At 45.8% G+C, this 27,768-nt stretch overlaps 1 protein-coding gene across 1 annotated transcript; it reads right to left on the reverse strand.

Moving 5' to 3' along the window:
- Window positions 1–215: 215 nt before the first annotated feature.
- On the reverse strand, window positions 216–16,367 carry LOC149346447 (uncharacterized). The gene is made up of 5 exons (XM_089541335.1): window positions 16,254–16,367; window positions 11,988–12,127; window positions 11,777–11,838; window positions 1,807–1,890; window positions 216–364 (listed from the first exon to the last, which is right to left on the reverse strand). The coding sequence occupies exons 1-5, from the start codon at window positions 16,365–16,367 to the stop codon at window positions 216–218; spliced, it is 549 nt and encodes a 182-aa protein (XP_089397461.1).
- Window positions 16,368–27,768: the final 11,401 nt, after the last annotated feature.

Below are 27,768 nucleotides of genomic sequence, written 5' to 3' on the forward strand. Positions count from 1 at the left end.
GAAGAACCGCCAGCGATAAGCAGCCAATACTGAGTTCTAGCTAAAAATCGTACATATGTTCGGCTTGAGATTTTAAATCGCGGTCAAACTGTAGCATTATCAGAGAATTTAAATATTTTATTTCACTTATTTAGAAGACTCCAGCTACAAGGCGATCCCAAACAATGTGGTATTGTTGTTGCATGTCAGATTCCATGGTCAGGTAAAAGAAATTCTTAGCAGGGGAAAAGCATTTGAGCGCACCCTGTAAAAACTGTTTGATTTCTTCGTTGGGTACGATTGGTGAAATGCTCCACACAGTCCTCGCTTGGCCCTTGTTCTAAAGAAGAATTCCGCACTCGGATCTCGTACCAGCCAAAGTACTCTAAAAATAAAATAGAAATCGTTAATATTGAGTGTTATCCTCGAAAAAAAGAAAACAGACACTGAGAATAACCCACCTTATTCATAGTATTAGTAAATAAAAGGTATATAGCTGTTCCGAACAGAAAAGTAAACGGAACGATAAGCCCTTCTTACTTCTTTTAATAGTTCACAGTACTTGAAAATGCAGCTGTCTTCTTGTGGGCACGTCTGCCCACCTGCCAAGGAGAGCATGAAAATAGCTCTTGAAGGTATCACGCGCAAAGTAACGAATGCCAGTCAGTTTAGTAGGTCATTACCATCATATATTCCCACGTCAGTACTTCTAGACGTGAAATAAGAGCTGGAACATGCTAACATTGTTGCTTTACTACTACGCTGATAACGAAAACATTGAAAATTCTTTACCAACGGACGCCATCTAAAGAATGTAGCGGTGCAGCGTCCCCCCTTCAACTATCTCAGTTTGATGAGCAGATGTGTTTTGTGGTACAAAGGCTGCTGTCTGCTCCTGATTGGACAATGCAATAAAAACGAAGGTGAGCACGTCCAGCCAAACAAGGAGCTCGAACTGAGTTAGGCAATTTGGAGCTCGGCAATATCCTTCCCTTTTTTAATGATCGCACTGCTTTGATTATTCGATTAGTGCTGACAATTTACGGACTGATTGCAAAGAAACACATCATCCTTTTGTTTCATGGTGGATCTCTTACTCTTTATGAATTTATGGAAATTTGTTTGATTTATGCAAACCAGCCTTAGTGTACACTATCTTAGTGAGACGTAAGTTTTGTAATTGTCGAGGGCATCCCAACACTAAAAAAAAATAAGAGGATGTGTTTCATGCCTGGAGTAGCAACAGGCTTGTGTATTCTGTTTTTTTTTTCTTGTATGGTGGCTTGCCGGCTCCCCAAAAAAAATCCGTCAATAGATTGTGTACCTCAGTTTCATGCCCTTTTTATTGTGCTGAGCTCCTCGACATGTTTTCACTGCGGCCTGAAAGGCCGCAGCTATGGAGTTATTGTATGAGGACAGCAAAGAAACAAAGCGTCTTCTTTAACAGGCTAACGTATGCCGCAGGAAAAAAAAAAGCAGACATATAATATTGTATTTTCGCTGCAACCACTCATGATCTGGGTCTTTTTTGTCTAGTAACCTCTGTTCAGCTTGTTAAACCGAGCCGCATCAAATAATCAATCCAATTTATTTTATTTCCCGAGTGACCTAATTTAGGTGCTGATGCATGCTTACAAGTGAATGCCTCCTGTAATCTTGACGCAGAAACGAATCTGCTACTAAAAAAAGAATATATGTAAAAATCGATTCTTGGTTACCCTGTTCCAGTAAGAAAGGTTCACATTCGATAGTTAGTCTGCCATTCTGTCGTCACTGAAAACTCTTTGTTATATGCGTAGTGAACTGTCAAGCAAGTAAAATATATACCGCCTGCGAAAGCGACGTCGAAGACCCCGCAGGTGCTGTTTTCGTTTTGATATAGCAATTCCTCCGTGGTGTTGGCCCCAGTACCTTGATATGAAAAAGGGAAATAACGGATGGTTTCAGTCCAGCACTGATTACAATATAAGGAGTTTTGAAGCTAGGAAGCAATCTTTAGTTAATCAATGAACGTTGTATTAATTCTCTGCACTATGATCTTCATAATACGCACGGTCCTAATATTTCAACACGATAGCGTTAAGGCTATCGTTGTGCTGAAAATATGGTGTTGTCGTCACCGGCGTTTCGAACGAAAAAGCAAAAAGGCCGCCTATGGCTAACCTGTACGAACATATTCTGGTCGGCCCCACGAAACCTTCTGTGGTAGACAAAAATGGGCCGATCACGTGATTGTGTCACGTTTTCCTCGAGAGCTGATGGCGTCATCACAACATGCCCACCGTGGCAGGTAGCAGTTAAATTAATGACTGGTGGCGAGAGGTTGCTCGGGCAGAGCAATTTGTATCTCAGAAGCCCCACCGGTGGCAGCAGCTGCAGTCGCAGGGCAGCGGCGCATCGCTTAACCGCTTTACCACCATGCCAACGGTAGTATGAGTATTTCCAGGCGTCTGTGAATTTAGAGAATGACTGATACCGCATATATAGCCATCAACCTATTACCGTTAGGTGAATCAAGGCAGAGCTTAAGTGTCTCCTGAAAGTTTTTTTTATGCGAAGAAAACGAACACGCTGTTCATTAAGGTGATGTTGACTGGAAGTGAATGTGTAGTTCCCGTGAACATTTGCATCTTGTTTCACTCTCTTCGTCCGTTTACATTGTATTCGCAAGTAGCATCATGCCTTTGCATTCGAGTATGGGGCAAGGCTGCGGCTGCAGAAAAAGCTCGCATTCAAGTTCCTCTCTGAACACTTCATAAACCATGTCTTCCGAAAATGCTTATACTGAGGTCAATGATAAAAGTGATATCTGGTTTCCTGCTCTGCTTTCCAACAAAAAGCTTCGGCAACGCGCGTTAATTTTGAAGAAGAGTGTTTGCCTCATTGAATGAACATACAAGATGAAAAAATGTAAATTTTGTATGTGCCACCGGCCAAAAGGAAACAGAGAAAGAAAGATTCAACACTGGCGTCACGTATCACTATCCGTCACCTATTGTGGGGACCTGCCCCGCTTGTCCCCTGTGATTGGCTTCCCCGCGATGCACTTTACCTGGGTGGCGCTGATGAACACTCTCAAGGTTAGGTTATTTGTATACATAAATACCCGTGAAAGCAGAAGGTTTGACAGCCGTCGCCGTAGCTCAGAGGTAGAGCACCAGACGGGTAATTCTGAGGTCGTGGGTTCGGATCCCACCGGCGGCATGTGGTTGTTTTTTCTTCTGCTCTTCTAATCAATTAGCTTTAAGCGACAACATATTGAGTAATATTCTTACTAGATCAACACCACAAAAAAATTAATTAATTAAAAAATCCCCTGTGCTTCTTGGTTTCTGTGGCTGTTGGCTTCTCTCATATTTACCTACCATAGTTAGTTACCTTAACTAACAAGAGACGGCGCCGGCGCCGCAGCGACTGGAGCGCCACGGATGGCGTGATTGCTGCGCTCGCTCGCACATGGGGGGGGGGGGGGGGGGGGGGACTGCCCTTTTCGGCTCGGGATTTGAGCCGCGTACCAAGGTGTCGGTGCGGCGCTATTCTTAATCTTCCTAAGAATCTTCCGAAGCCTAATCTTCCCCTGCTTCTGTAGAGTTCGATATTTATATGTCAAATGCGGATTTATTATATTTCAACAGAGCGAAGAAACAAGGACTATGCAATAAATATACACAAACGAAGCGCTTACTATCAATCGAATTTTTTATTACAAAAGACTTACAGGAATAACGCCTTCAAACCTGGCGTGCAGGCACACAAGATAAGAAAGCGAAAATGAATTTACGCAGCCTGGGGCGCTATGCCGGAAGTCCCGAGTTTGGCGCTCGCCCGAGTTTCATCCGAGTTCGCGATGACGGCAGTCAGTGAACGAAGATAGCGCGGAACGTGCCCACGCAGCGGAGAATAAAATGTAGAGATAAAGCCAGGTAAAGGCGATACAAGCGCACCCTGCGCGCCTCTTTCACACTTCAAACACAATACACTGCGCAATACCAGGCTGCAGCGCTACCTGAAGTTATCAGTGCCATACCAGCAATCGCGAAATCGTGACTTCTCTGCTATCTATCTGCACACTCGCCGCAAGCTGTTTGACACGCCTTTTCGGGCGCGTCAAAGGCGTGCATAAGGCGTGTCTTCTCTTTCAGGCTCTATCTGTCTCTCTATTTCCGAAGACGAACAGTGCGCACTAGGTGCACTCTTGTACCAACCCTTTCTCTTCTCTCGAATACGTTAAAAGGCAACAGATAATATTATAAACGTTTTGTTCATTTCCAAATGTATTTTTAAAATCTGAATCCAATGAAGCGTTGTTGAAAAGCATAGCTTTAGGAAATTAACAAAGATTTGACGCTTTCTGCCGCTAGTGGCGATAGTGAGGCCATTGCTTGCAGCGTGGCTTGCATACGAACTAGAGCGGCAGCCCACCTTGCCGAAAACGAGAGAGCTCCTGCGTTGATACGCCGCCGGTAGCGCTACCTTCGACTGCAATGACTGGGCAACTACTACACGCTGAATCTGTCTTATTTTTCGGCCATTGCGATAATATATTTTATTCTGTCGTATATCAAAATATAACAGTCATGCATCTTCCGGCTTGCATAATACACAAAAGCAAAAAACTGAATGCACTGCATCCCCGCGTCACTGCTGCTCTCTGCAGTGACCTCAGGTGGAGTTCTCCGCTGCTACGGCCGCTGCCGCACCCCGCTATGGCCAACCATTGCTTTTAGTACGCTTTTGGCGAATCTCAGCGGTAGAAATTGGCCGTGCGAGCGGCTGTGATGCGGTGTGAGAAAAAAATTGCTGTTTGGCTGTATTCAATGATTCATTACAAATGCCTGTTCTGTGTGACGCCTCTTTAGTGCACTGCGGATGCGAAGATCGTGCTACCAAGCGACACAACTCATCCTATGTCATCAGACGCTGACTAAAAGCTGTGAAGGTGGTGGCGCGCGTATCTGCGTAGTATTTGTTTACGTCGCGCACTTCAAGGTTTTGAGGACTGGTTTTGTCACTAACGTCGATCGCCGTTGTATACCGCAGTGACATCGCAATAATATCGTTCGGGCAGGTGAGGGATCCTGTTTGTAATAATGGAATCGGACTTATAACAGAGAAAGGTGTTACGGTTGTGAAGTGCGCAGTGCTTGCGTGCTGGAAATTACGAACTCTTTATTGCACTGGGTCTGGAGCAGCGACCGTTTGTCGATCCCGGATGTTTTGACACATTGATGCTGAGCTTTATCACCGATGAAAGGGCGGCCAAGCCAAACACCTGGGATGTGATGTTGGAGTAGGACGTGCTCCAAGCACAGTTTCGTCGTCGTGCTCCGTGTTTGACGCCTTGCAAGCGGGTGTGACGCGCCGTCAGCGTTGTGCTGTGTCTTACGTGGTTGCAGCAGGCTATAATGTTGTGCAATCTTGGTATGCGAGCGAAGAAATTGGCGGCTGTCGCCGCGTTGCGTGTCCTTCGCAGAGGAGCTTAGATTAATCAGCGAAGACGTCCATTTTGCCTGTTATACTTCGATGGTCAACATCGTCGATGTCTGTCAGCAATCAGCACAGCCGCGCAGCATACCTGTAGCCGGCAGGGATGTTGGGAGTGGCCCACCCATAGCGCGTACGCCTATAATTTATGTACGGCACGCCGGGGGCGTGACCAATGGTTTTGATTGACAGGTGAACTCGGAGCTAAACTCGTGAACGGTGAAGTGCCCCGAATTCATCTCGGGACTGTCATGGCGGCAGCAGCAGCAGCCTGGGTCATCGCTTCCTCTGACGGCAAATGCCAGTACGGCTGGCAGGACCCGTTTACTGCCATGGCCGACGGCGAATTCCAGCGACATTTTCGCCTCTCCAAAACATCGGTACGATGGTTGTGTAAAGAGTTAGGCGACGACCCACGCCTGCGGAGAGTGCGTGCCGGGCCTCATTCGCTTTCGGTCGAAGAGCAAATCCTCTGCGCCCTCCGGTTCTTCGTGACTGGGAGCTTCCAGGGGAGCGTCGGCTCAGACCGCTTTATTGGACGCCACCAAAGCACTGTGAGCCGCTGTGTCAGGGACGTCTCTGACGCGTTTATCGACGCGGCTGTGCAGAAGCGGTGGCTCGCTTTCCCCACAACTGCGGCCGAGCGTGCGTATGTTAAGGAGCATTTCCTTCTGCGCGGCGGCATCACAGACGTCGTGGGATGCGTCCACGGGACCTACATTGGCGTAAAGGCCCCTTCGAAGTCCAGCCCTGACATGGTGAAGGCCAACTATTTCACGAGGAAGGCACATTATGCATTGAACACAATGGTTGTAAGAATGCTCTGTTTTTGCTTTCATGCATGTCATGGTTAATAGAATATTCTACCATTGATTAGTGATAGTGGTCCGTGTACTGTGCAGTGTCAGTGGATGTTAAGGAACACCATATGGTTGAAGTTATTGGCAGCCCTTCACCATGGCATGCCTCATCGCTTGAGTTACTTTGGGGCATTAAACCTCAAAAACCGCTTCCGTTTATCAGTAACTGAGCAGTTTTACGCACAGTGTAGATAATTTTTTGTTTTACCTCATGTTTGCGCATGTAATATGTGCATGGATTTTTCCAGCTATTTCATGCATGCATTTCAATGGGTTTTTAAACGGTAGCTTTTGTGTCACTTGGCAGATTGCATTCTTATGCAATATTCATAGTCGCAATAAACGTTTCACTTTGGCTGAAGTGGAAAAGCTCCTGCCGGAAGCACTGGCGTCTGTAAGCCAGGAAAACTGGCAAAACTGTTGTGTTCATGTGGAGCAAGTTGAGGCTGAAGCATGGCAACGCGATATGATTGTTGACGCTGAAATTGAACCGGTTGTCTTCAGAATTTCTGACTCGTGCAACTCCTCCTCTGATGAGTCGAGCACTGATTCCAGTGATGAACATTTGAGTGATTTGATTTGAGTGATTCCAGTGATGAAAATTTGAGGTTTTCGTTTTATCAAATAGCGTTGTTCGATGGCTCCACTTTTTTTTTCAATTTTGGAGCACTTGAATGATTGTGTGTTGGTGTACATCCCTGCACGTGTCCTTTAATTTGTATGCACTGTGATCCATGCCACTGGCTGCTTCCAGAATAAACCATTTCTCTCAAACACTGCGGGGTCAGCATTCTTTATTGTCCTGTCTCATTTATTGTTTGCTCTTTCGAAATATTTTTTTCCTAGCGTTGTACAACTTTTTCTGCATTCGTAGTTGACGCTCCCACAGTTTGGAACTTTTTTTACCTGGCTGCATGAAAATCCTGCCTGAGCAGCTTCTGCTCTTCTAGGAGAGCAGGGAAATCGAGCCAAGCTGACTCTTGAGGCAGTACTATTTTCTGTCACTGTGTGAATCAACACTACGTTCAAAATTTAACACTGAGCATGGGAAAACAGGCCTTATCGAGGTGGTGTGTGTAAAAATAATTTGACCAATCGGTTTAAATATACTGCTCTTTTGCCGCATATAATAGCCAAGTTATAGAGCTCTCTTCAATGACAAAGGAAAACGCGCTTTGCTTAAGAACGAGAGATATCTTAACAAAAACAAAAGAATTGCAGATATGCACAAGAATGTGACACATATACAGTGAGAAAATAGGCGATTAAGAAGCCTAGAACATGATTTCTGCGCTCCTGCATGATAAACCAGCATTCTAAATTAACAGACATCTTGCTTCTGAACTTTGCGATCAGTAAAAAATAATTTTTGTCGCCAAGTCCTTTGGGCTATTCTACAGCACAGTGCCAAAGTCGGTCCCAGACTATTTTGGCGAAGACTGGATCAGCCGCTAGCCGGTTGCACAGAACAATTCATAACATGCCAGGTACCTTACGAGAGGCTAAAAAAAAAGTGCGCTCCTCGGCAACGGCGAAATCGAAAGTTGCAGACGGCCACTTTTTAATGGGGCAACTGCTAATTAATTAAACCCGACGAATGAATGTCATCTTTCGCACAAACCTCTCGCCTGCATCTAAAAAGTATAGTCACAGTGCTGCAGAATCGGGAAGAAAACCGCCACTGCTGACCAAAAGCCGGTGCGAGCTTATTGACAACGAATTTCGGACAGCTCACATTAACGCGGTATGCATCAAATGAACAGATGCATGCAGTTCATTTCAGAACACGGAATAATATTAAAGCGATTGTGAACAAAACGAGTTTTCTCATTGAGGTCATGCGAAATTCAACTTGCGATGAAAAAAAAATCTGCGAAAAAATAAGTTTCACCATGCGGGATTTGAACCCACGCACTCCCATTGCCTGTCGGCTCTCCGGAGCGACGCGTTAGACCACACGGCCACAGAACAGCGCGGAGTAATATACCTGTCTTTATTTTTTTTTTTTGCGGACTACTTCCGTAGCCTTCACAGCGTTGCACATGTGCCTCGTCGCCTTTGGCAAATCAGCTGATGACGGGACCGTAGCGTTGGTAGCGTTCCCTCGCGGTACAAAGCAAAATTTAATAATGCATGAATCACTCTAGAGAGCTTTAAATCCAAATCTTGCACACTATAAAATGCTTATAAAGATGTACTAAGTGCATTATAAATTTCAACAAACCTTGTTTGTCTAATTGCACACGCAATGCACTTGGTGGAGCGACACACAAATGAAAAGTGCACCGGCGGTTGGCTCACGTGACCCGTTCTTTGTAGACCGCCCAAGAAGCCCATGAGGTGGCGCCGATGTGATGATAAAGCACGGAATATATCCAGATGACCCAATGAAGTTGGAGGCGTGACGGGGGTGGGATTTTGTCTTGCTACCATTAGTTAACTCATCCGAGGGCGTCGCCAGAGCTCGGGAAGATTCCGAGTTTCAGCAAACTCGGGCCTTCCAGCGTAGCACCCCTGATAAAGTTTTGGCCTGTGGGTTACCTCGTTTCGTGCTAGAATTATGGGACTAATTTGACTGAATTAACGTGTGGTGTATAAAAAAGAAGAATATACAATCAGCCTCACGAGAACGCGATAACACTTGCGTAATTATAGTACTCAGCGATGTGTCGGCAGGCACTGAGATTAGGATACGTAAATAGATGCCTGAAGACTTTATGGTCGTAATTTTATCAAGTATACATTTCTGTTATTTCAAAACAATAGCAATTATTGTATTAAGTCGACAAAATACCCGCACTTTTTGGTAACAAAATACTCAGCGAAAAATAACGAAGTATTGTAGAAAATTACCGTAATTTATTTCCTGTTATTTTTATCACAGTATGAGTAAACAGACCACAAGTAAATCACCACCGAAATGTAAATTAATAAATAACTGCAAGGGACGCCTTGCATTTTGAAAGCTGCGAACTTGTCAACCGTTCTATTTTAAACCGTAGTGTCCTATGCACGAGGCGGGCCGCGCGTGTATTAGATATTCCCAGGAAAGGAGAAAAACAGCACTCTGGTATTCTGCCCGACATATCACCGCCGCTGATCTCTGACCCGTGTAGCGCAGTCTCAGCCTACGTCATTGTGCGTTTATTTATGACGCGAAAAATAAGCGCCGTGGTGTTGGGCATGTTCAACATCAGTACATTTTTTCCCTTCTAACATATCCTTAATGCCCCAGGAGTCAAGATAAAATAGAACAAATATGATATTTATGCATGTTGCTTGAAACTAGAAGTTTAGCGACAGCAAGCTTAAAATTTTATTGTTTTGTGTGAGGATATTATAAATGGTTTTCCTGAAATTTAATTCTATAAATTTTCTTTTAATAAAATGACATGGCTTTTTGGAAGACATGCCCTGACGAGAGTGCTAGTAGAATATTTAAAAGTGGCACCAACGCTTTGGTGCACTTCTTGTAGTCATTGCTTGTTCATCTCTTTTTGAATTCGAAGCAGCCGAAAACTACGCATTCTTTGCGTCGTTGAATACTACAATCAAAACAAGCCAGAAACCGAGCTCGTTCATGCAAATAGGCCATTGTGAGCAGTAATTTTTGTTGTTATAAAACTCGGAACCTCCTTGCGATTTTTCGCTACAGTGCGAATGCAACGACGGGTCGGATCAACGCTAAGCCCAGGTAGAAGCAAAATTTATAAAGGCTTCCCAGCACTTACGTCTCTAGTAGCTGCAGTGTGCGAGTGCCTTTTTGAAGCCTTTAGCGGCGTCTTACGACCCCGCGTCGAACCCGATAACGAAGGCTGCAGGAAAGAATACGAGGGCCCTACGCGGGGCAATAACGTGATCATACGTGAGTCCTTCCAACGTGAGGATAATGAAAGTTGTGCGATACCTTTCTGCGGGAGTGTCACACAGGGTCGAGGGCATCCATGGAGCATGTCATGCTTGGATATCCACAAACAGAGATTTAGCAGTGAAAATAACTGACATGATACAATGCGCCTAAGCAAGGTGAACTACAGGCTCCGCTACTGACCACTAAAAGTTAAACAAACTATTATTTTACTCTAGCGACCAAACCCTCTCTTTGCAGCCCCATATTAAGCTGTAAGAGTTCACCAGCGCCAGTGTTGCACAAGAAGGAAAGTTAATCGCCCTCTTCTGGCGTACTGTCAGAGATGCGAGCTCAAGGGAAAAATAATGTATAGATTCTCGCATACCAAATTAGCATTTCATTATAACAATGACATTGAATTTTTGCTAAATTTTCTAAACAAACGGAAGCAGAATTGGATAAACGTCGGTGTGTCTTGTTACTTTACTTTTTAATGTCACCTTATCCTGCTGTTTATCGTGCTGTAAAAGGTATGGTTTTAACGCAGGTACATCGAGCAGGACAAGCGTAAGCAATTGCGGCAACACCGCCTCAAATACAACCGCATGAAAAGACACACCACGAGCAGCGCACGTCTATCGCTGCTCGGCGGTTGCTCGCGGGATTCCGACTCCGATGGCTATCGCGAACCGGGAACGGGGCCAGCGCAGCGTCCGGGCGACGCTGTGTCGGAGGAAGTAGTATTAGTAAATAAAATTTGCAGTGGCTTTGCTCGGGTATGCCAGGATATACGTAGTGAAAGCTATGTATATCCTGACTGCCGCCTCAACTGTGGTTGCGGCACACGCGAGCTCTCCTTTTCAATCCTCCTGCATGATATCTGGCATGCGAGACAGCTAGCGAAGCGAGCGGTGGCGAGCGCAACGACGAGGTAAGCGGTGTGACGTCATACCAACCACCGCGGGGGCTCCGCGGCGAGGCGCGCTGTGTGAGGTCATGCCAGATGGCGCGGCGAGCGCGTGGCGTCCTGCAGCCAAGGCGGTTGCAAGGCAATGGCTCAAGGTCGGTCTCTGTGCCTCCTCGGAGCACCGCCACAGCGAAATTTCAAGTGCGTGGCCATTGTAGCTCTCGCTACAAAACAATTATTTCGGAGGAAAACAGCAGGGACATAGTTGGTGTATAGGCCATGCAGGGGCCCTAGGAGTATAAACGATCTCGTGGGGTGCTGCTACCGTCGACAGTGGTGGACCAAACCAAAAACATCGCAATATCCTGCTCGGCGTTTACCTTTCGCACTAAAAAAGATAGTGCAATGGGCACGAAACATATTTAGCAGGATTCGATATTTGGTTAGTTTATGTTACTCACTCTCCAGAAGTACGCTGGAGAATCATATGGCGCTGGGTTATCTGGCGAATACAGTTTTAGCTGCGTCTAATCTAGTGCCTAGCAGCGGAATTCTACACAAAAAAAACCCATTTAATACCGAGTTCACATAAACAGATTTACCATGTAAAATTTTCCGATAGATAAACCTCAAGACGTTTTAAAACTGACACGCAAGGAATCAAAAGATAGAAGAAATTGCAGCATGCGAACTTACTTAGCGGTCCCACGAGCATCCTGTTATTAAATACCAGACCCCAGAGAGGTGTAGTTGAGTTTCTGAAAGAAAGCAAAACGTGAACTTTTATAGGACACACTTCGTATTAGCTGAATTGCTACTAGAGCGTATGTAACCCTGTCCTGCTTGGGCAGCATTGCTGCCTGCAGTATTTTTACATAAATAAATAAAGAAAGAAATAAAACCATACCCCCCATCAGTCGTGTAAATCGTTCGATTAAAGTAATAGTCGTATCTCGTCTTGTTTATGTGGTCCATCACGTCCACTTTGCAAACATTGCGCAGCTCAGAGGAGTTGTACACCCATATTTTCTCAGTTGTGTTCACGAACTGGAAAGATAGAACTTAGTTAGCGCGATATTTCGCAGAAAGTCTGTAGAACTTTAAAGTGAAGAAATACAGATGCTTTGAAAGCAGACTAGTTCTCGAAAATTTCCGTACTGTGAGCTATTTTTAACAAGTACAGTTTTACAAGTGTCACGACTAGCAAAGACCAGCTGGCCTTGTTTTTCTGAGCTGAATCAAACGCAAGCGTTTATTTGAGTAGAGTGTGAAAAAAGCAAAAAAGAACCTATACACAAACAAACAATACGCAACATTTCTTAAAGGGCACGCACAAGCGTAGGGACATGCCTGGACGAGCGACGCCATAAACATGCCCTCGAATGCTATTGACGAAGCATTATAAAGAGGAATATTTTACGGGTTTTAGATGTATACATGCCAGATTGCGATTTTTAATTGAACATATGATTTTCAAACTTTTATAGAAAACTTGAAAGTGGCTCCAAGCTCGCTATAGCTGGGCGGCTGGTGGGCGGGGGTGTCGGGCGGAGTGTAAACTGTCGAAGCATTTCTCAGCGAGGGAGCGAGGGAGCTATCGCTGCGGCGAAGCAGCAAATTTGTCACCGGCGACAGTACTCGCCAATGTTCGAAACGGTTTAATGTCGCTGGCACTGCTGTCACCACAGATCCGGTGCCGCAACAACAGAAGAACACTACGCGACAGTCTAAAGCCGAAGAAGCTACTTCCCAGCCGTGTAGTGTTCCTTCAGTGCTGGGTCGGCACCGCATCCAAAGCACAGGCGGGGATGGCGTCGTCCGCCTGCAGATTCATCTCTCTCATTATTCGTTGTTGTTGTTGTTGTTGTGGCTGAGGGAAGGATGTAGAGGAAATTGCACAGGCCTGCCTACTGCCTCGAGCCAAGCCACCACCGCTGCCACGTGCAGACAGACGAGAGTTAAATTATCAGAGGAAAGAGAAAAAGGAAAGACGCGTGTCGCAGCAACAACTGCGTCCGCCGGAGCGGACGCTGCTGAAAAAACAGATAAGCGGCCGAAGCCGCGCTCGCTGAAGCGAGAACAGATACTCTACAATAGATAGTCTTAGCTGAGCTGGTTTACTGTCCGCTCCGCTCGCAGTTAACTCATGGTTAACTCCCAGTGGAGTCACAACGGAGCATCGCGCAAGAGTAGAGTTTTTGCGCTGCGTCTTCCCCGTCCGCTCAAGCGAGGCGACTCGTTGCGCCTTCTAGTGGTGGTAACTGGACTTGCCAGGAAATGGTTACAAGTAAGCCTCTCTGATATATGCGTGAATAAATCAATAATAGCTCTTTACGTTTGCTGTATGCTTTCTGGTAACAACAGTGGTTTGGTTTCAGCAGTGAAGCTTTCGTATTACAAAAAAATTTAAATGTCTGCCACTGCGAGAGCCAAGCCAAGACCACGCAAGTCACCCCTCGCAGCGTGCGCGTGTACGCATTTGTAGCGTTGTCTAGCGTGTGCATCCATCCTCTAAGCGTGCGAGCGTCGATCGTGATCGAGTTACGTTCGCAAGTTATCCGACACCGCCCGCAATCTGTTCGCCATGCCAAAAAGTATCCGGCAAGACCCGCGCTGGCGGCCGCAATGTTGAATGTTTACGTTTGGTTCGGCTATTGCGAGCCCAAAAGGCTTTGCGCGAGGCCCGCTCGTCGGCCCGCTCCGGACTCCGCTTGGCTCGCGCGGGAGCGGGGCGGAGGAGCCGTTCCGCTCGCGCGCTCCCGCCTGAGCGCTTCGCGCATGCGCAGTAGCGCTCCCGCTAGCTCGCTGAGCGGAGCGAGCGCACAAACCCGCTCAGCTAAAACTCTCTCTGCTTGCCATTTTATACTGGGAACTTCGTCTTCGCCGTCTTGTACTGAGAAATTCATTCCTTATCGTCTAACGAGAGAAATAAAGCGCCGGCGCATTGTGAGAGCACACGAAGGAACCTAATGTGGTATAAATTCCACCTTAGCCCTTGTAGCGGCGTCCTCCATTGCCCTCGTTCCACGTCAAGAGAGAAAAAAACGTATTACCAGAAATATCATGTTCTGATCTCACTGCGTTTACTTTTACACACTTCTTTTAAACTTTTTTCTACCCGCACTCTTTCTGAGTCACGGAACTCGTACAAGAAAACAACAGCTAGGAAACGTGAAATTGCAAGAAACCATCATCGAAATGAGCACTATTGATAAACAGCGACTAACATCAATATCACATAATAACGAAGAAACAGTGAGCGTCGCCAAAGCATTAACCATAAAATAAAGGAAAATGGATGCGTATTCTCGCGAAAAAATGAAGCGAAACTTCACCAATTTCAAAGGGACAACACAAAGCTCACCAGCGCTTAAAGGATAGAAAAGACAATCACGTCTCAAAGACGCAAAAGGTGAACCCTTATAAAAGTCACAAATATTGTGTTGAAGCGATAAATGTAAAGCCCGGTGCATGAATCGTGCGTAGCTTCACCGATTTGGTAGGTGGTATTTCAAATAATTCTTACTCTGTGCTAGGCACTTGCTGAAACCCAGAGGTATTTGAGCCGCCCTTATGCCCATCCAACACTGGCTTATTCAGCTGGAGTATTTCTTCACTATTCAAGCTATAGAGTAGAACGCATGGGATGATTCGTCTGCTCAATAAAAACTGAGTCAATTTGTTCAATAAAACGAAAAATATTGATTTTCAGCTCATAAAGGCAGAAATGTGCAATTTCTTTGACATTAATGATTTACCGCGTGAGATTTCCCTTAAAATCTGACTGTATGCAGACTACTTAGTGTTATATACAAATTCTTTGCCTTATCTTCGCCTTCATGAATTTGTCATCAGATTTTTGAGATAAAGTGAAACAATGTAAATTCTCGGGTCAATGGGGTCATACGATTTGGTCTCTGCGGTGTCGTAAGTGTCTTGTGTATTACGGCCGGGGCTGAGTGAACGGCGAGGTCAGTTATAGTCTGGCAGGCTGGGGAACATCCCAGGCAGCATGGACTAGGAACACGCGGCAGACGACCAGCACAGGCGCACAACGCCGAAGTACCAGGACCAGGATGATAAAGTGCCCCGCACCTCCCCAGAAATGATACTTTACGGCAAGTCGACGATGAGCCAATGATATGACAGACGGTGATGGCACGATTTATTTAATGGTTTCGCACCTTACGTGAGCCTTACTGCCCATGCCACTGCCTGCTTCATCTTCTTCTAGTCCGTGACAATAAGCAGCGAAAAAAAAATAAGAATGTAATCTGGGAGCAGGAATCCGCAAATAGTCTCTTTGGACCCTTCCATATTTTATGCGCGGCGGTGGAGCTACCATTGACCTTTAGCGTGTCCACGTGACACCACGTGACAACATGACGTCACAGCAGCGGAGAGATGGACTGCCAGCTGGCGCGGTCGGCCGCGGCGGTGGAGGCTCCACATCAGAGGCGCGGCGGCTGACCACGTAACATGACGTCACAGCAGAGGAGAGATGGGCTGCCGGCTCGCGCGGTCGGCCGCGGCGGTGGAGGCTCCACATCAGAGGCGCGGCGGCTGACCACGTAACATGACGTCACAGCAGAGGAGAGATGGGCTGCCGGCTCGCGCGGTCGGCCGCGGCGGGGGAGGCTCCACATAGAGGCGCTGCAGCTGACCACGTGACGCTACAACAGCGGTATAAAGCTGAGCTTGCCTCGCTCTCCGGGTGCCAAGAATGCTGTTGTAGCCGGTGCTGGGGCAGCGGTTGTACACTCTGCATTGAATTCACCGATGATCCCGTATATAGCTGCCACGGCAATCCTTGCTACACTTCTAGTGGTTGTATTAAAATGACCAAGTATTCAACCAAGGAAAGCCATGTATTACCAAGCCTAGCCATCAATATGCTTCGCATCTGACTAGGCTTAACCTTAGCTAAGCCTCAGCCATTTTTTAGGAATCACCAGCGTTTTTAACCAAATCGTACTTGGAGCTACTTAGGTGTCATTTCCTACGCATCGTGCATTTCGCTGAGTACTCTGGCCAAGATAGCCGCTGATGCCATCTTGGTTCATTCTGAAGATTAGTGGCGAATTTGTTACGACTTGCGCCACAGCTTCTTTTCTACTCTTAAAAAGAAGAATGCTGATTCCTCATAGTAAGCAAGAAGAAATATGAACATCACCTTGAACAGGTCTTCCGGCTCACACCACCTACCAGCCATTCCATTGTGCAGAAAAATGAGAACAAAAACAATGAAAAGAGGCGGCAAGGCATATAGTGGCTTCGCTGCGTTCATTATGAGAGCCTTAGCTGTAATGGCTGGGATGCAGATTCAACCAGCTTATAAAGGAACAGCGGCAAATACGTGCTAGAACTGAGCTGCCTAATCATTTTTCAATACATAAAAAATTCCTGTTCTTTTCTTTGAAGTTCATGAGATGTTTTGCTTGTTTTTATTAATTATTTTAACGACGAACGTTTCCTTTTCAATCAGCTCGCGGGCAGAGCTCCATTATTCTGTCGCTAAAGTTATGTTTTCCCACCCTAAGAATGATTGCGCCTCTTCGGTCTTACGCATTAAGAAATTTTGAAAGCCATACACGTACAATTTCCACCGTGGAGTTTCGCTTATCTTCTTTCAATTCATCTTTAAGGTCATTGTTTCTTGGCTTCTAAAAGCCGGAAACTTTGGTTGAAATTTCAAGTGGTGCGCTTGGAGAGCAATTTTCAGCTGCTATACGTTAGGTACTTCGATTGATGTTATACTTCCGAAATTTCTGCTAGGCCATGCTTTTTCACAAAATGGCGTACATCCTCCTAGAGAAAACAAACCGATCGCTAAACAAGGTGGCTACTACGACAGCTGAGTGCTGCAAAAGCTTTGTTGATAATTTATGTTTGTGGGCACTCCTAAAAACTTAACAAGCGGGAGGCAGAAATCGCACCTTTGTTCTTTCTCAGACGCGGTGTACCTTTCGCAAATATTCCTGCGAACACCTAGCGAGGACGGGGGCATCATTCATAAATAAAGAAAAAGTGCGCCATCGCATATAGTTCTCAGCTTCTTGTCGAAAACGCAGTAAACTCTCACTGTCCAAAGTTAACAAAGAAACTGAAAGTTCAGGAGCAATACAAAGCCATTGTTCACAAGCAGTCCGTGCAAAGGAGGCTTATACAGCCTTAAGAATTTCTGGCAGTGACCCGCCCTACACAAAGGGTAAGATATCGGCTGTTGTGTTTCATTGTGTGAGCCGTTGTCTGCAGATTCTCGCTCGAGGTGACGGCGCTTTGATGGGTTGCATTCTGTTGCGATGAGCGATAACTGTTGGCGATCGATTACGTGTTCTATGGATTCCATTTGTCGAGCATTAGCCTTCGACCTTGTGTGGGAATTTTATGCATGCTATGTCTTGATAGCAACCCGGTCTCGGGTACTGTAACGTCTCTAGTGGAGAAATGGACTTTAGAAAAAAGAAGTAGAAAATAAAACATGCCTCAATTCATAAAAGAAGTCATGAACACAGACCATCGCTCTTGACTCCTCATTTAAACCATGTTTTCTAATAGAAAACATGTTAACAAAGCAAAATGGCTTGAATGAGAGTAAGCAAGGAAACGAAGGCATTGAGAAAACTCGGCCGGAAAAACAACCCACCCCATGTTGGTGAAAATCCTTTCTCATTTGGCGAGTTCATCCACCTGTTTTGTTTTCCTTTGGATTTTCTTTGGATACATTTCAACAAAAAATACATGGTTTTTGTTCTCCTATTCATTGCTGTCACAAAAACCGACGTGTCCACGAAAAGAAGCTGTTGCAACACATCTTCCTTCTCTGGAATGTAGATCTATGCATTAAGCACTGCTTGCGCATCCAAGTCGCCATTATCACCAGAATTGTCAACACTGAGATTTAAAACAATCTCTATATTCCTAATCACCTTGATTCTCCGGCAGGAAACATTTTTCTCATGTTCTTCATCACTCTGTCGTAGTTCAGAGTGAAAGGCAAGTTATAACTTTATTCAATGCTACACCTTTTTTCTCACTTATTTGAGGCACTATATTTATGATAACGTAAGTATAAGCAATGCGGCTATGAATAACGAAAAGTGTTTGTCTTATGAGGTGAATTTTATGGAACTGGCGCCGAAGAGCTTTTGTGCTCGTGCGAATGGCTGAGATATAAAATTGTTCCCGTTAAGAAGTCGTTACGCTCAAGATTATTATTAACTTTTGGCAACACATTTTATGCACGAAATAGCAGACCACCAAAATGTTCCTGAAAAAACTCATCTGCCGAGAAATCCTTATCTGAGGTCCTGCTTTCCTAATGAAAGCACTGAACTACAATAGAAAAATTTCTGACAAATTTTACTGCAACATTCGGCATGCAAACAAAATATCGTGGAGGAGTCGCACTAGAAAAAAATATTATTGAATGGTCATAGGTTAGTAGCGCAAATAATACAGCGTTAGATGGCTTCATGCCTCAGAATATATGCATGCATTTCAGAGGTAATATATAAGAGTGAAAGCTGCAGCCACTAAGCTACTGTAGCCATGGCCTAGCGGTGAGCGTATCTGCCTTGTACGCTTGAGGTGCTGGGCTTGAAGCTGGTAGGTGCATTCTTGCGGGTGGGCCCACGGCGGCGTGCTTGAGGACGCCGGCGGCAATGGCGCAAAACAGAGGAAAGAGAGAGGAAAAACTAATGCAATGAAGATTAATTCCGACGAAAAATGAAAAACGGGGTAAGTAGAAAGCCCAAACGCTTTGATTTTTAGGACACTGTCGACTCAAGCGGGTATAGAACTGGTTTTCTTTGTAGAGTGTAGAATGTTGCGCCGATGGTATGAATACGGTCGCTCTTGTCAACCACATCATAGGCAGGAATGTGGTGATTGAAATGAAGTTAGCAATTGTTAAATGTGGGTGGCAAACGAAATCGGTACAGAAATGTTGCGGCCAAGCCAAAAGAAGGAGTTTCATTGGATTGTAAGGAAGGCTGAGCAGATATTCCAACACGTTGCATGTTGCATCAAGAAAAAGTTGTTCTGTTCCCGCGATGAACATATTTTTCTGGCGCCGTCTCTTCGCTAAAACAATATCCGAATGCTCTGCGTTTTTTGTCTGCAGTTTTCTCAGGAATCATATAACGAGGATGTCGTGCACACAGCTTAGATTTTGAGTAAGCTGCTATACACTTTGGAATTGACCACGGGATCAATGGCGTTAGGATGTTAATTTCGCTGCCAAGTTTAAGAACCAACTCATTCCACACGAGTCCAACATGATCACGAATCCAACTGAAGGCGGTACTAAATTAGGATTGTGGTTATTACATTCTGTTAGATCGTCATGAAGGTAAATTTTCAGTAGCCGGCATTGCATGTGGCAAATTGCATTCCTGGAATCTGTATAGAAGTTTACCTTAGTTGTTATGGTATTTACGGGAAATAGAGACTTCTTTTATGGCTGATAATATTGCGAATGGGTGTAGAGCGGTTATGAAGGGAGAGAAGGAAAATGGTCAAGCCTTTTAGGTCACAAGCATGGTCTGTCCAGGTGTATATCGGTACTAGCTGAGCTCAGGTATTACAGTATGCTAGATCGTATGTCGTCTGCTTGTATCCTTATACTTGCGTTCACCCTTCACTTACGCTTCGCTTGTATTTACGGCCGACCCTTATGGAAATGTCGTGTCATATACTTTTCTATATTTTCAAATTCAATGATTCACGGTAGCTTAGCGTCCGGACTAACTGTTTTCGGTGGTCTAGCTTAAATACTGGGACACGGAGGCAGACAAAAGAAGCAATGCCTAGTGAACAATAAAGGTACCACACAATGGCGAGTATCCGGCATGGTTGGTGCAAATTAGTTTTGTTTTGCCAGCGTGAACATTCGGACCGGTCGTATAAAGGAAGGGTGCATGTTTCAATTGAAAGCAGAAGCGTTTAGCGAGCGAGAAACGTACTGCAGAATGACATGTTTCGAGACAGTTTGGTGCGATACCGTTCTGGTGGGCGACCTAAGCACTGGGAGACGTACACAGGAAGACTCTAACACGGCCTAGCCCGTAAACATGACTCAGACATATGTCTAAGCGGGAACTTCACCCTCGCGCGTGCTGCTGTGTTCCCCGCTCCTAGTCACTTCGCTATAGTATCGCGAGCGAAGCAGAGAATGTCAGGTTGTATATGTGTCACAGAACGTCACGATCAGGATTTAATTTGACGTCACGGGCTTCAATGACATTCGTTGTTGATCATAATGCCCAGAAAAACACAGTACACCTCAGGATTCAAGAGCAGGCAATGGCAATGCTCTTTCTTTAGGTGCTCCGAAATCAGGCAGCTTCCTATTTGGGGTCAATCAGGTGTCACTTAGTGCCCAAAGTTGCTGCGGCAGCTCGAGTTCCATTTTCATTTCTACAGCGGAACGCCGCATGCGTATTTTTCAGAAAATTGTTATAGAGTGCTCAGTTGTTTGCCTTGCTCTTGCCTTTTCCTTGTTCATAAAGTGGGTTCGCTGTCTCTATGCGTACTTTGTAGGTAGTCGTGAAACACCGCGGTAGCTTCGCGCAGAGAAAAAGACAGATCATACTCTTTGTTCATCTCAGCTATTTCAAATCCATTATTTTCGCCGACCCATCCTATAGCCATAATGTCGAATGCCGAACACGTACATCTACGTAGGTGCACTAAATGGTTGGCATGCCAGCCTGAAAATGTCATGAAACTTTCGGCATGGTAACAAATGCGGTGCTTGGCTCGAGCTCCTGCTGCGAGCTTGGAGGCAGCGGACACAGTTTCAAATGTTGCCTTCGGTGTCTGCTTCACATTGTCAGTGTCATAGTGGCTAAATGCATCAAAGCGTCTTTGAGAAGCACCTGTTTGCTGTAGGAATTATTCACCGTCTCTAATGAAGGAAAAAATTGCCAGGAGATTTTGCAACAAATACTGTATATTATAATCTTGTCTTTATTCAAAATGGTTAATCAGATTTCTTAGCTCTTGCCATACTATCCCTCCTCTTGTGATGTGAACAACGTCCGGGATGGTTCCCATGGTGCGGGTTCCTACACTCCCTCCTTAACCTTCTCCTTTCTCCGTACCCTCCTCCCCCGGCACACCCCTCTTCTCCTAGGGTAATTACCCTGCGGTTAGTACCCCTTTGCAACCACACATCAGGTGCGCCTTCTAACACTTTCGTCATACCCTAGCCCCTTCCGCAGTAATCATCCTCCGGTTGGGGGTCTCCCAGCTCTCGCCACTTCACCATCCTTCCACAGCAAACACCTTCAGGACGGCTAGCGTTGCAACCATCCTCTAGTTACGCCTTTCTACAGTCTCGTCATAGTCTCCTCCCAAGGTAACAGTCACGAACTTTTCCCCCTCTCTCTGTTGATGTTGTCCTGATGTTGATGCGGAACGGTAGAGGGCGGGTCTCGTGAGTGACCCTGGGGACGTACTTCGCGACTGGTGAGTTCAGACAGGTGTGCAGGTCTTCTGATGGTGAGGCACTTGGAAGGCTTCTATGAAGAAATTGTTTATACACAACTTATTTACATACGCCGAAAGATTCCGGCCTGTCTGCTTTAACTAATAGTAAAACCTCAGACATCCACGACTCGGGATCATCGCCGGCCACCACACGACCCACCCGTCCGGCCGTTGTTCAAAAAACTGGCGTCTCCAACTCCACGCTCTCGGCCCCGGGATTACCACCGGCCGCACACGACCTATCTGTCCGGCTGCCTCACAACCAACCTCTTGTGCTCTCCTTCGCGCACACCCATTTCGTTACATTCCAGCCAAAACCTCCATCCTCAACCAATAGACAATCCTCCCGCCAAAACTTACTCTTTAGGCAATACATGACTTTCACGCCATCGAGAAGCACGACACAGGCCGAGAAGCACGACACTTGCACACGGCGCCGTTTTCAGTCTTTCCCCTTTTTTCGGCGCATTCCCCTGCTCCCCTTCGGCGGCACTCCTCACACTCTTTACCACGACGTGCGCTAGTTGCGTCGTGACGGTAACCTTCGTCTTGCTTCCAGGTTAACTACCCTCCTTGTGTTTTCCGTGGAAATTGCCTACCGGCTGCGCTTTTTACGCTCTCCCCGTACCTTCCTGTTTTCAGGGCAACCATCCTCCTTTTGAGAATTGCTCCCCTCTCCCGATACCCTCTTTCTTCTACGGCGACTACCTTCATCAAGGTTCCTGTGCAAACCGGTAACGCATTTCTCCCCTCATGTGATACCTTCCACCTTGAACGGCAACAACCCTTCGAGTTCTTCCCATGGTAACTCACCCATCTATTCCGCCGACGTATACGACAGGCAACGAAAGACCGCGGCATACTACTGCGATGAGAGATCCAGGAATGCGTGCTTCGGAACTATTGTCGTAAAATCTAATGTACGTACTAAGTGAAAATTTCACAATATCGTTATCAATGTAAATAAAATTGTTTAAGTAGCCGAGGGGTCCTCTACGGAGCCACTGTGTGATAGCCGATGTCCTCAAAATTACCGGATATTTTGAGGAACGCTAAGAGTATCTTACTCCACAAGGTAGGCGACCGCACGAGTTGATCTGTTTCTCTACTCCCTAGAATACATTCACTAAGGTAACGGGCAATATAAATAATAGAATCCCACAATTCATCCCCCATGGTTCGACAGGAATTGTTTAATGCGCTTTTGTTCGGACATACGGGATGAAATGGGTTTCAGCTAATCTGACTTCTTGTGAACGTGGGTAGGAAGCGCATTTTTAGATGTCCTAAAAGATCACATACAAGGCGCGTAATCAAATACGTATTTTTTGGTTCCTTTTCTTAACCGAAATGTTCAGATTTAATTTTCTTATTGCTTAAGAAGTCATTCCCGCACGTTCAGGTGTGTATGTTCAAATCGCGCAGGAAGGAAGCAGGGCGTATGCGCATGAGATATTCAACACATGACCAAGCTGCGGTGATGGATGCCACTTTGTAGTGAATAGCAGAAGCTCGCTTGTTCCCAGGCATCGACTGTTTTATTTCTTTGTGAAGTAAGAACAGGATGCACTTTTACTCTTATTAAGTTAATTTTTTGTCTAGGCATGCGTAGTCTTCCTACGCATGCCTAGACAAAAAATTAACTTAATAAGAGTAAAAGTGCATCCGGTTCTTACTTCACAAAGAAATAAAACAGTCGATGCCTGGGAACAAGCGAGCTTCTGCTATTCACTACAAAGTGGCATCCATCACCGCAGCTTGGTCATGTGTTGAATATCTCATGCGCATACGCCCTGCTTCCTTCCAGCGCGATTTGAACATACATACATACATAGAAGAGAAGGAATACAGTAAAATTAAAGTGATTGCTATAAAGTTGTTCTCCCGTTTTAAGTCTGGGGATGTCCGGTGTCACGAGAATTGCTTACTAGTAGAGAGAGGGGATGTTACCACAAACTGGCATAGGGTTGTCAGCAGCCAAGTTTCTAAGCAGCAACCTAGACATGCGATAGAAATCAAAACTAAGAAAAAATGTTATATGCTTATGTCGGTGCCATCAGAACGTATCAAACACAGCAGCTAGAAAACCGAGTATGACGCTTGGTGGACCGACAATTGCTAAGAAACTGGCCTAGACACCCACACAACTTCGAACAGAAGCTGCAACGAGTGTGAATATTGTTTAATCGCATTCCATTCTAGAGGTGTCTTGAGCGTCTCCGTAGTTTTCGTACTGCACCACAGCAAAACGGCAAACATCAAGACCTTCACATCTTGATGAGCCTCACATCTGGAGTCACTATGTTGGCTTACGAAATAGAGGTGGCTCGCATTGCATTCATTATGTTAGTAGAGCGTTTACTTTTTGCGCGCCTTTAGCGTAATATTTTTTTATATCAGCCTGGTGCTAAAGAACATTACTGTTTTTTAACGAAAGACTGAGCGAAGAAGGTATTGCCATTTTGTCACGCAGCGTTCGCAAGAATACTAGAAAATAATTTCAACTATTGCGTAGTGGCGTTAAAGACACGGTAATGCATTTTTTAAGTGACGGGAGTAATGTTAGGGAGCGCCTTAGGAGCTTTTCCATGGCATTTTAGCAAATTGGGCGTGCTGCTGATTATTGTCTGCTGCATCGGCGTCCCATGCTGATGATACGCCTTTTCTACGCCAGATGTTATCCGCTGATGTCTGTGCCTCGGCTGCTTGTGATGCTGCTTGTGCCTTTTCATAGTTTTTAATGATCGTGGTAAAGGTAATATTTCATATTGTCGGCTTTGGTTTACGTGCTGTGGTCGCAGTTGACGCCAAAAAGATGCTTGGAGCGTGTAGAATTCAATCACCAATCCACAAAGAAAACGGTAATGGAAGGCTGCAGCAACCTTTCGCGGAATGATAGGAATAAAATTCGCGTGAACCAATGGGGTTTTAGATGTGCCGGCGATGTCTTCTAAACAACCTGCATTCAAAATTGAAATGACGTTTTCGGCACCTTATCTTTACCCGGAAAGTAGACGAGCTATATGCGCTATGTATGACTTCTGATAATTGACTAAAAAGATTTCTCCAGATTTTTTCCAGCCGTTTATCATTCATCTATATTTCGTTTCCGTTGCGCCATGAAGCAACGATATTCTTTTAATAAGTTTAGAGGGATATTATAGACCTAATTTCGGAGAAGGTGGCGTAAGGCAACTTCGTGCGCTGTATTTGTAGGAAAAGTCTCGAGATCTGAGGATTGGTTGTTTTATATTTCTTTTACTAGATTTCTCTCAATAAGCTCTGGTATGCAGCCAGAGTCGGTCTTGTTCCCCTCTGTATCTGCCTTGGTGAGGCTGTAAAACATCAGTGAGAACTGAAAATGAATTTCGGAGATGTTTCTTATTTCATTTTTTTCCCGAAAGCTACTGTAAGACAGCCCGACTGTATTTTTGAAATCTCTGCTCACATATTTTGCTGGGCCGAGTGGGCATTCCGCAAGTCGCCTTTTCTCGACTCCTTGAGCAGAACGCAGGAAGGAAGCCAATAATCACATAAATCAAGGATTGCGCAGCGCGATAGTTTTTATTTGAAGGGTCCGTGTATATAAATTATTAATGTAACCGCATCGTACTTGAAACGTAATTTATTTGGAAATAGAATGAAACACAATCGCATGCCCTATTCCAGTCCCGAACCTTATACCCCTTACGTCACGTACTTTGGTCTTTCAACTTGGCTCTGGCGGTTCCTTTCCTATCTACGGCTTTCTGGGATATTTTTCTTGCATGTGACGTAAACTCGGAGTATTGACCAGCTCCAAATTCGTCGGTAGCTTCAGATATAGAACGGCCTGGATTTGCTCACAGGCCGAGGGGGACCGTAAACTCACTGCGAGGGCAGTATCTGTGGGATAAACCTCATATGCTGCCTGTGGCAACAACCTGACAGGAGAGAGCCTCTCTTTAAGTATTTGAACAGACAAGAGTAGGGGGAATAATTAGCTTGTTATCATATTCGTATGAACGAAGCGAACCGTACGTCCCATAAATAAAGAGAATCACAGGGGAATTGCCGGATGATTTAATAACACCACGCTGCTGCGCTGAGTTTCAAGACGCGGTTTTGAATAATAACAATAGCCTTAGAAATATCGTTCACTGAAATTTCCAACGAGTGGTGTAAGAAAATTTACTTCGCTTAGCCTTTGCGATTATTGCGAGATTGTTCAGTTGGCATGCTCGCTACAGATACTGCTGCTCGAGCGTTGTTTCTAAACTGTGACCACAAAAGTGCACACGAACGCAGCCAGATACATTTTCTTCATTTTATGCATGCCCAATATGTGCTGTGTGGCCGTCCTCTAAAAGGAATAATTGCTTCCTTGTGATCACCGTGGCCAGCCGTTAAATACAGTAGAACATTGGTGCGTAGCGAAATGTCTGTGCAAACATATGGTTCTTCATAGATGCCTGAATTTGAAATGAAGTCTTCAAATCGCGATATTTTTTGTTGTACTTAATGTTTGACGGCAGAATATATGTCATAGACTATCATTTGACCTCAGTTAAATCATTGCAAGTTCGCAAACCTTTTGGCATTTTTTAAAGCCAAAAGGTTTCTTGGCTGTAAACAGTCGCTGCTGCTCAGAAGTTCGCAACCAGACATGCTCAAGACATTGGAATTGGTAGCTCAGTGCTTCCCCTAATAAAAATCTGACCGTCTTAACCGGAAATCAACTCTGCGCTTTTCGAAACAGAATCGAATTAAACAGAATGGTGTGTTTCGTTACAATAGTTAGCCAGTGCGGTGTTGGTCGAGTGGCACACTGGTGCTGGTGTTGAGAAGAGAAGGAAGTGAACTAAAGCAGCATGTTCCTAGTGCATGGTTCTTGTACCTATTCATACCCCCCTCGTTGTGAAACCCCTTCCCCAGAACGTTCATCCCCAGTACCACATCCCTCGCCGCATGGCTCGCGCTAAGGCCCTTCACAAGTATTACGGACAAGCCCAGGACGCCATTTGGGTAGACGCCGTTTGCACAGCGCATGAAGCTATAGCAGTTGGCTACAATCCAGCCCTAGCACAGCCCCTCACACACCGCCTTCCCTCGGGCTGCACGCCTGAGCAGGCAGAGGAAACCGCCATCGCCCTAGCCCTTGTACATTCCAATGCAAACTACATCTTTAGCGACTCCAGAACGGCTCTGTTCAACTTCGCGAGAGGCAGGATTCATGCCTCTGCTTGGGAGTTGTTGAACACCCCCTCCAAAAATTTACCACGCAGGGTAGAGCTCCAGTGGGTGCCGGCTCACTCTGGGAATCCAGGAAACGAGGCTGCCGATAAATTGGCCCGAGGTTTGATTTGCCGGGCTCAGGACGGCCTCGGTCCAGGCTTCTCGAGAGAGCGGGCGCACACCTTTGCAGAGCTCACGCAAATGCCCCACTTGGACCGTCGGACTTACCCTCCTCCACATCCCTTCCTTTCCCATTCCCAACAGGTCCTCTGGAGACACCTTCAGACCCGCTCTCTCATCCCCTCAGCTGCTATCTCTCTACTGTGGCACCTCCCCTGCATGCACCCTGTGCGGCGACCCTCACGCCACACCCTCCCACATCCTTTTCGGCTGTCCTGCTGATCCTCCCCCGCAGGGACAGCCCGCGTTATCAAGTTGGGAGGTCTGGGAGGTCGTGCTCTCGTCTCTGGACCCGCCATCGCAGCTTGCTGCGGTGCTTCGGGGTGCCGACGTCATGAACAAACACCACATGAAAGTTCCGACGTAGAGTGGGACCGTGCGGTGGTCCAGGGAGCCAAGGGTGGTCTAAACACACTTGCCATAATAAAGTTTCTCTCTCTCTCTCGGGGCTCTGATGACTCGAATAAATACCCAGAAAAGAGGTTGAGTATCTCGAATCGTACCGATGTTCCCACTGGCTAGTGGCGAGACTTTGTAGCAATTATCTCCGCGCTTCGTCTGAGCGTCACAAAAAACTAGGCGAGTATTCTGGCGCAGCGCTTCCCTACGAAGTGCGCAGAACGATTCTTCCTAATCAGACCTTCGCACTCTGGTGACGCTACCGGGTGTCTCTTCACATCTTCTATCTGTGCAAGACTTTGAAATCAACTTGGTCACCACCCGTGCATAAAGAACTGCGAAAATTGGGTGCTATCAGGCACCTCTTTTAGGACTGCGTATACTAATGTGCGCTTTCAAAG

This window comes from Amblyomma mixtum, chromosome 4 (assembly GCF_055824585.1).
Source record: "Amblyomma mixtum isolate Tamu chromosome 4, ASM5582458v1, whole genome shotgun sequence".
Taxonomy (NCBI): Eukaryota; Metazoa; Arthropoda; class Arachnida; order Ixodida; family Ixodidae; genus Amblyomma; species Amblyomma mixtum.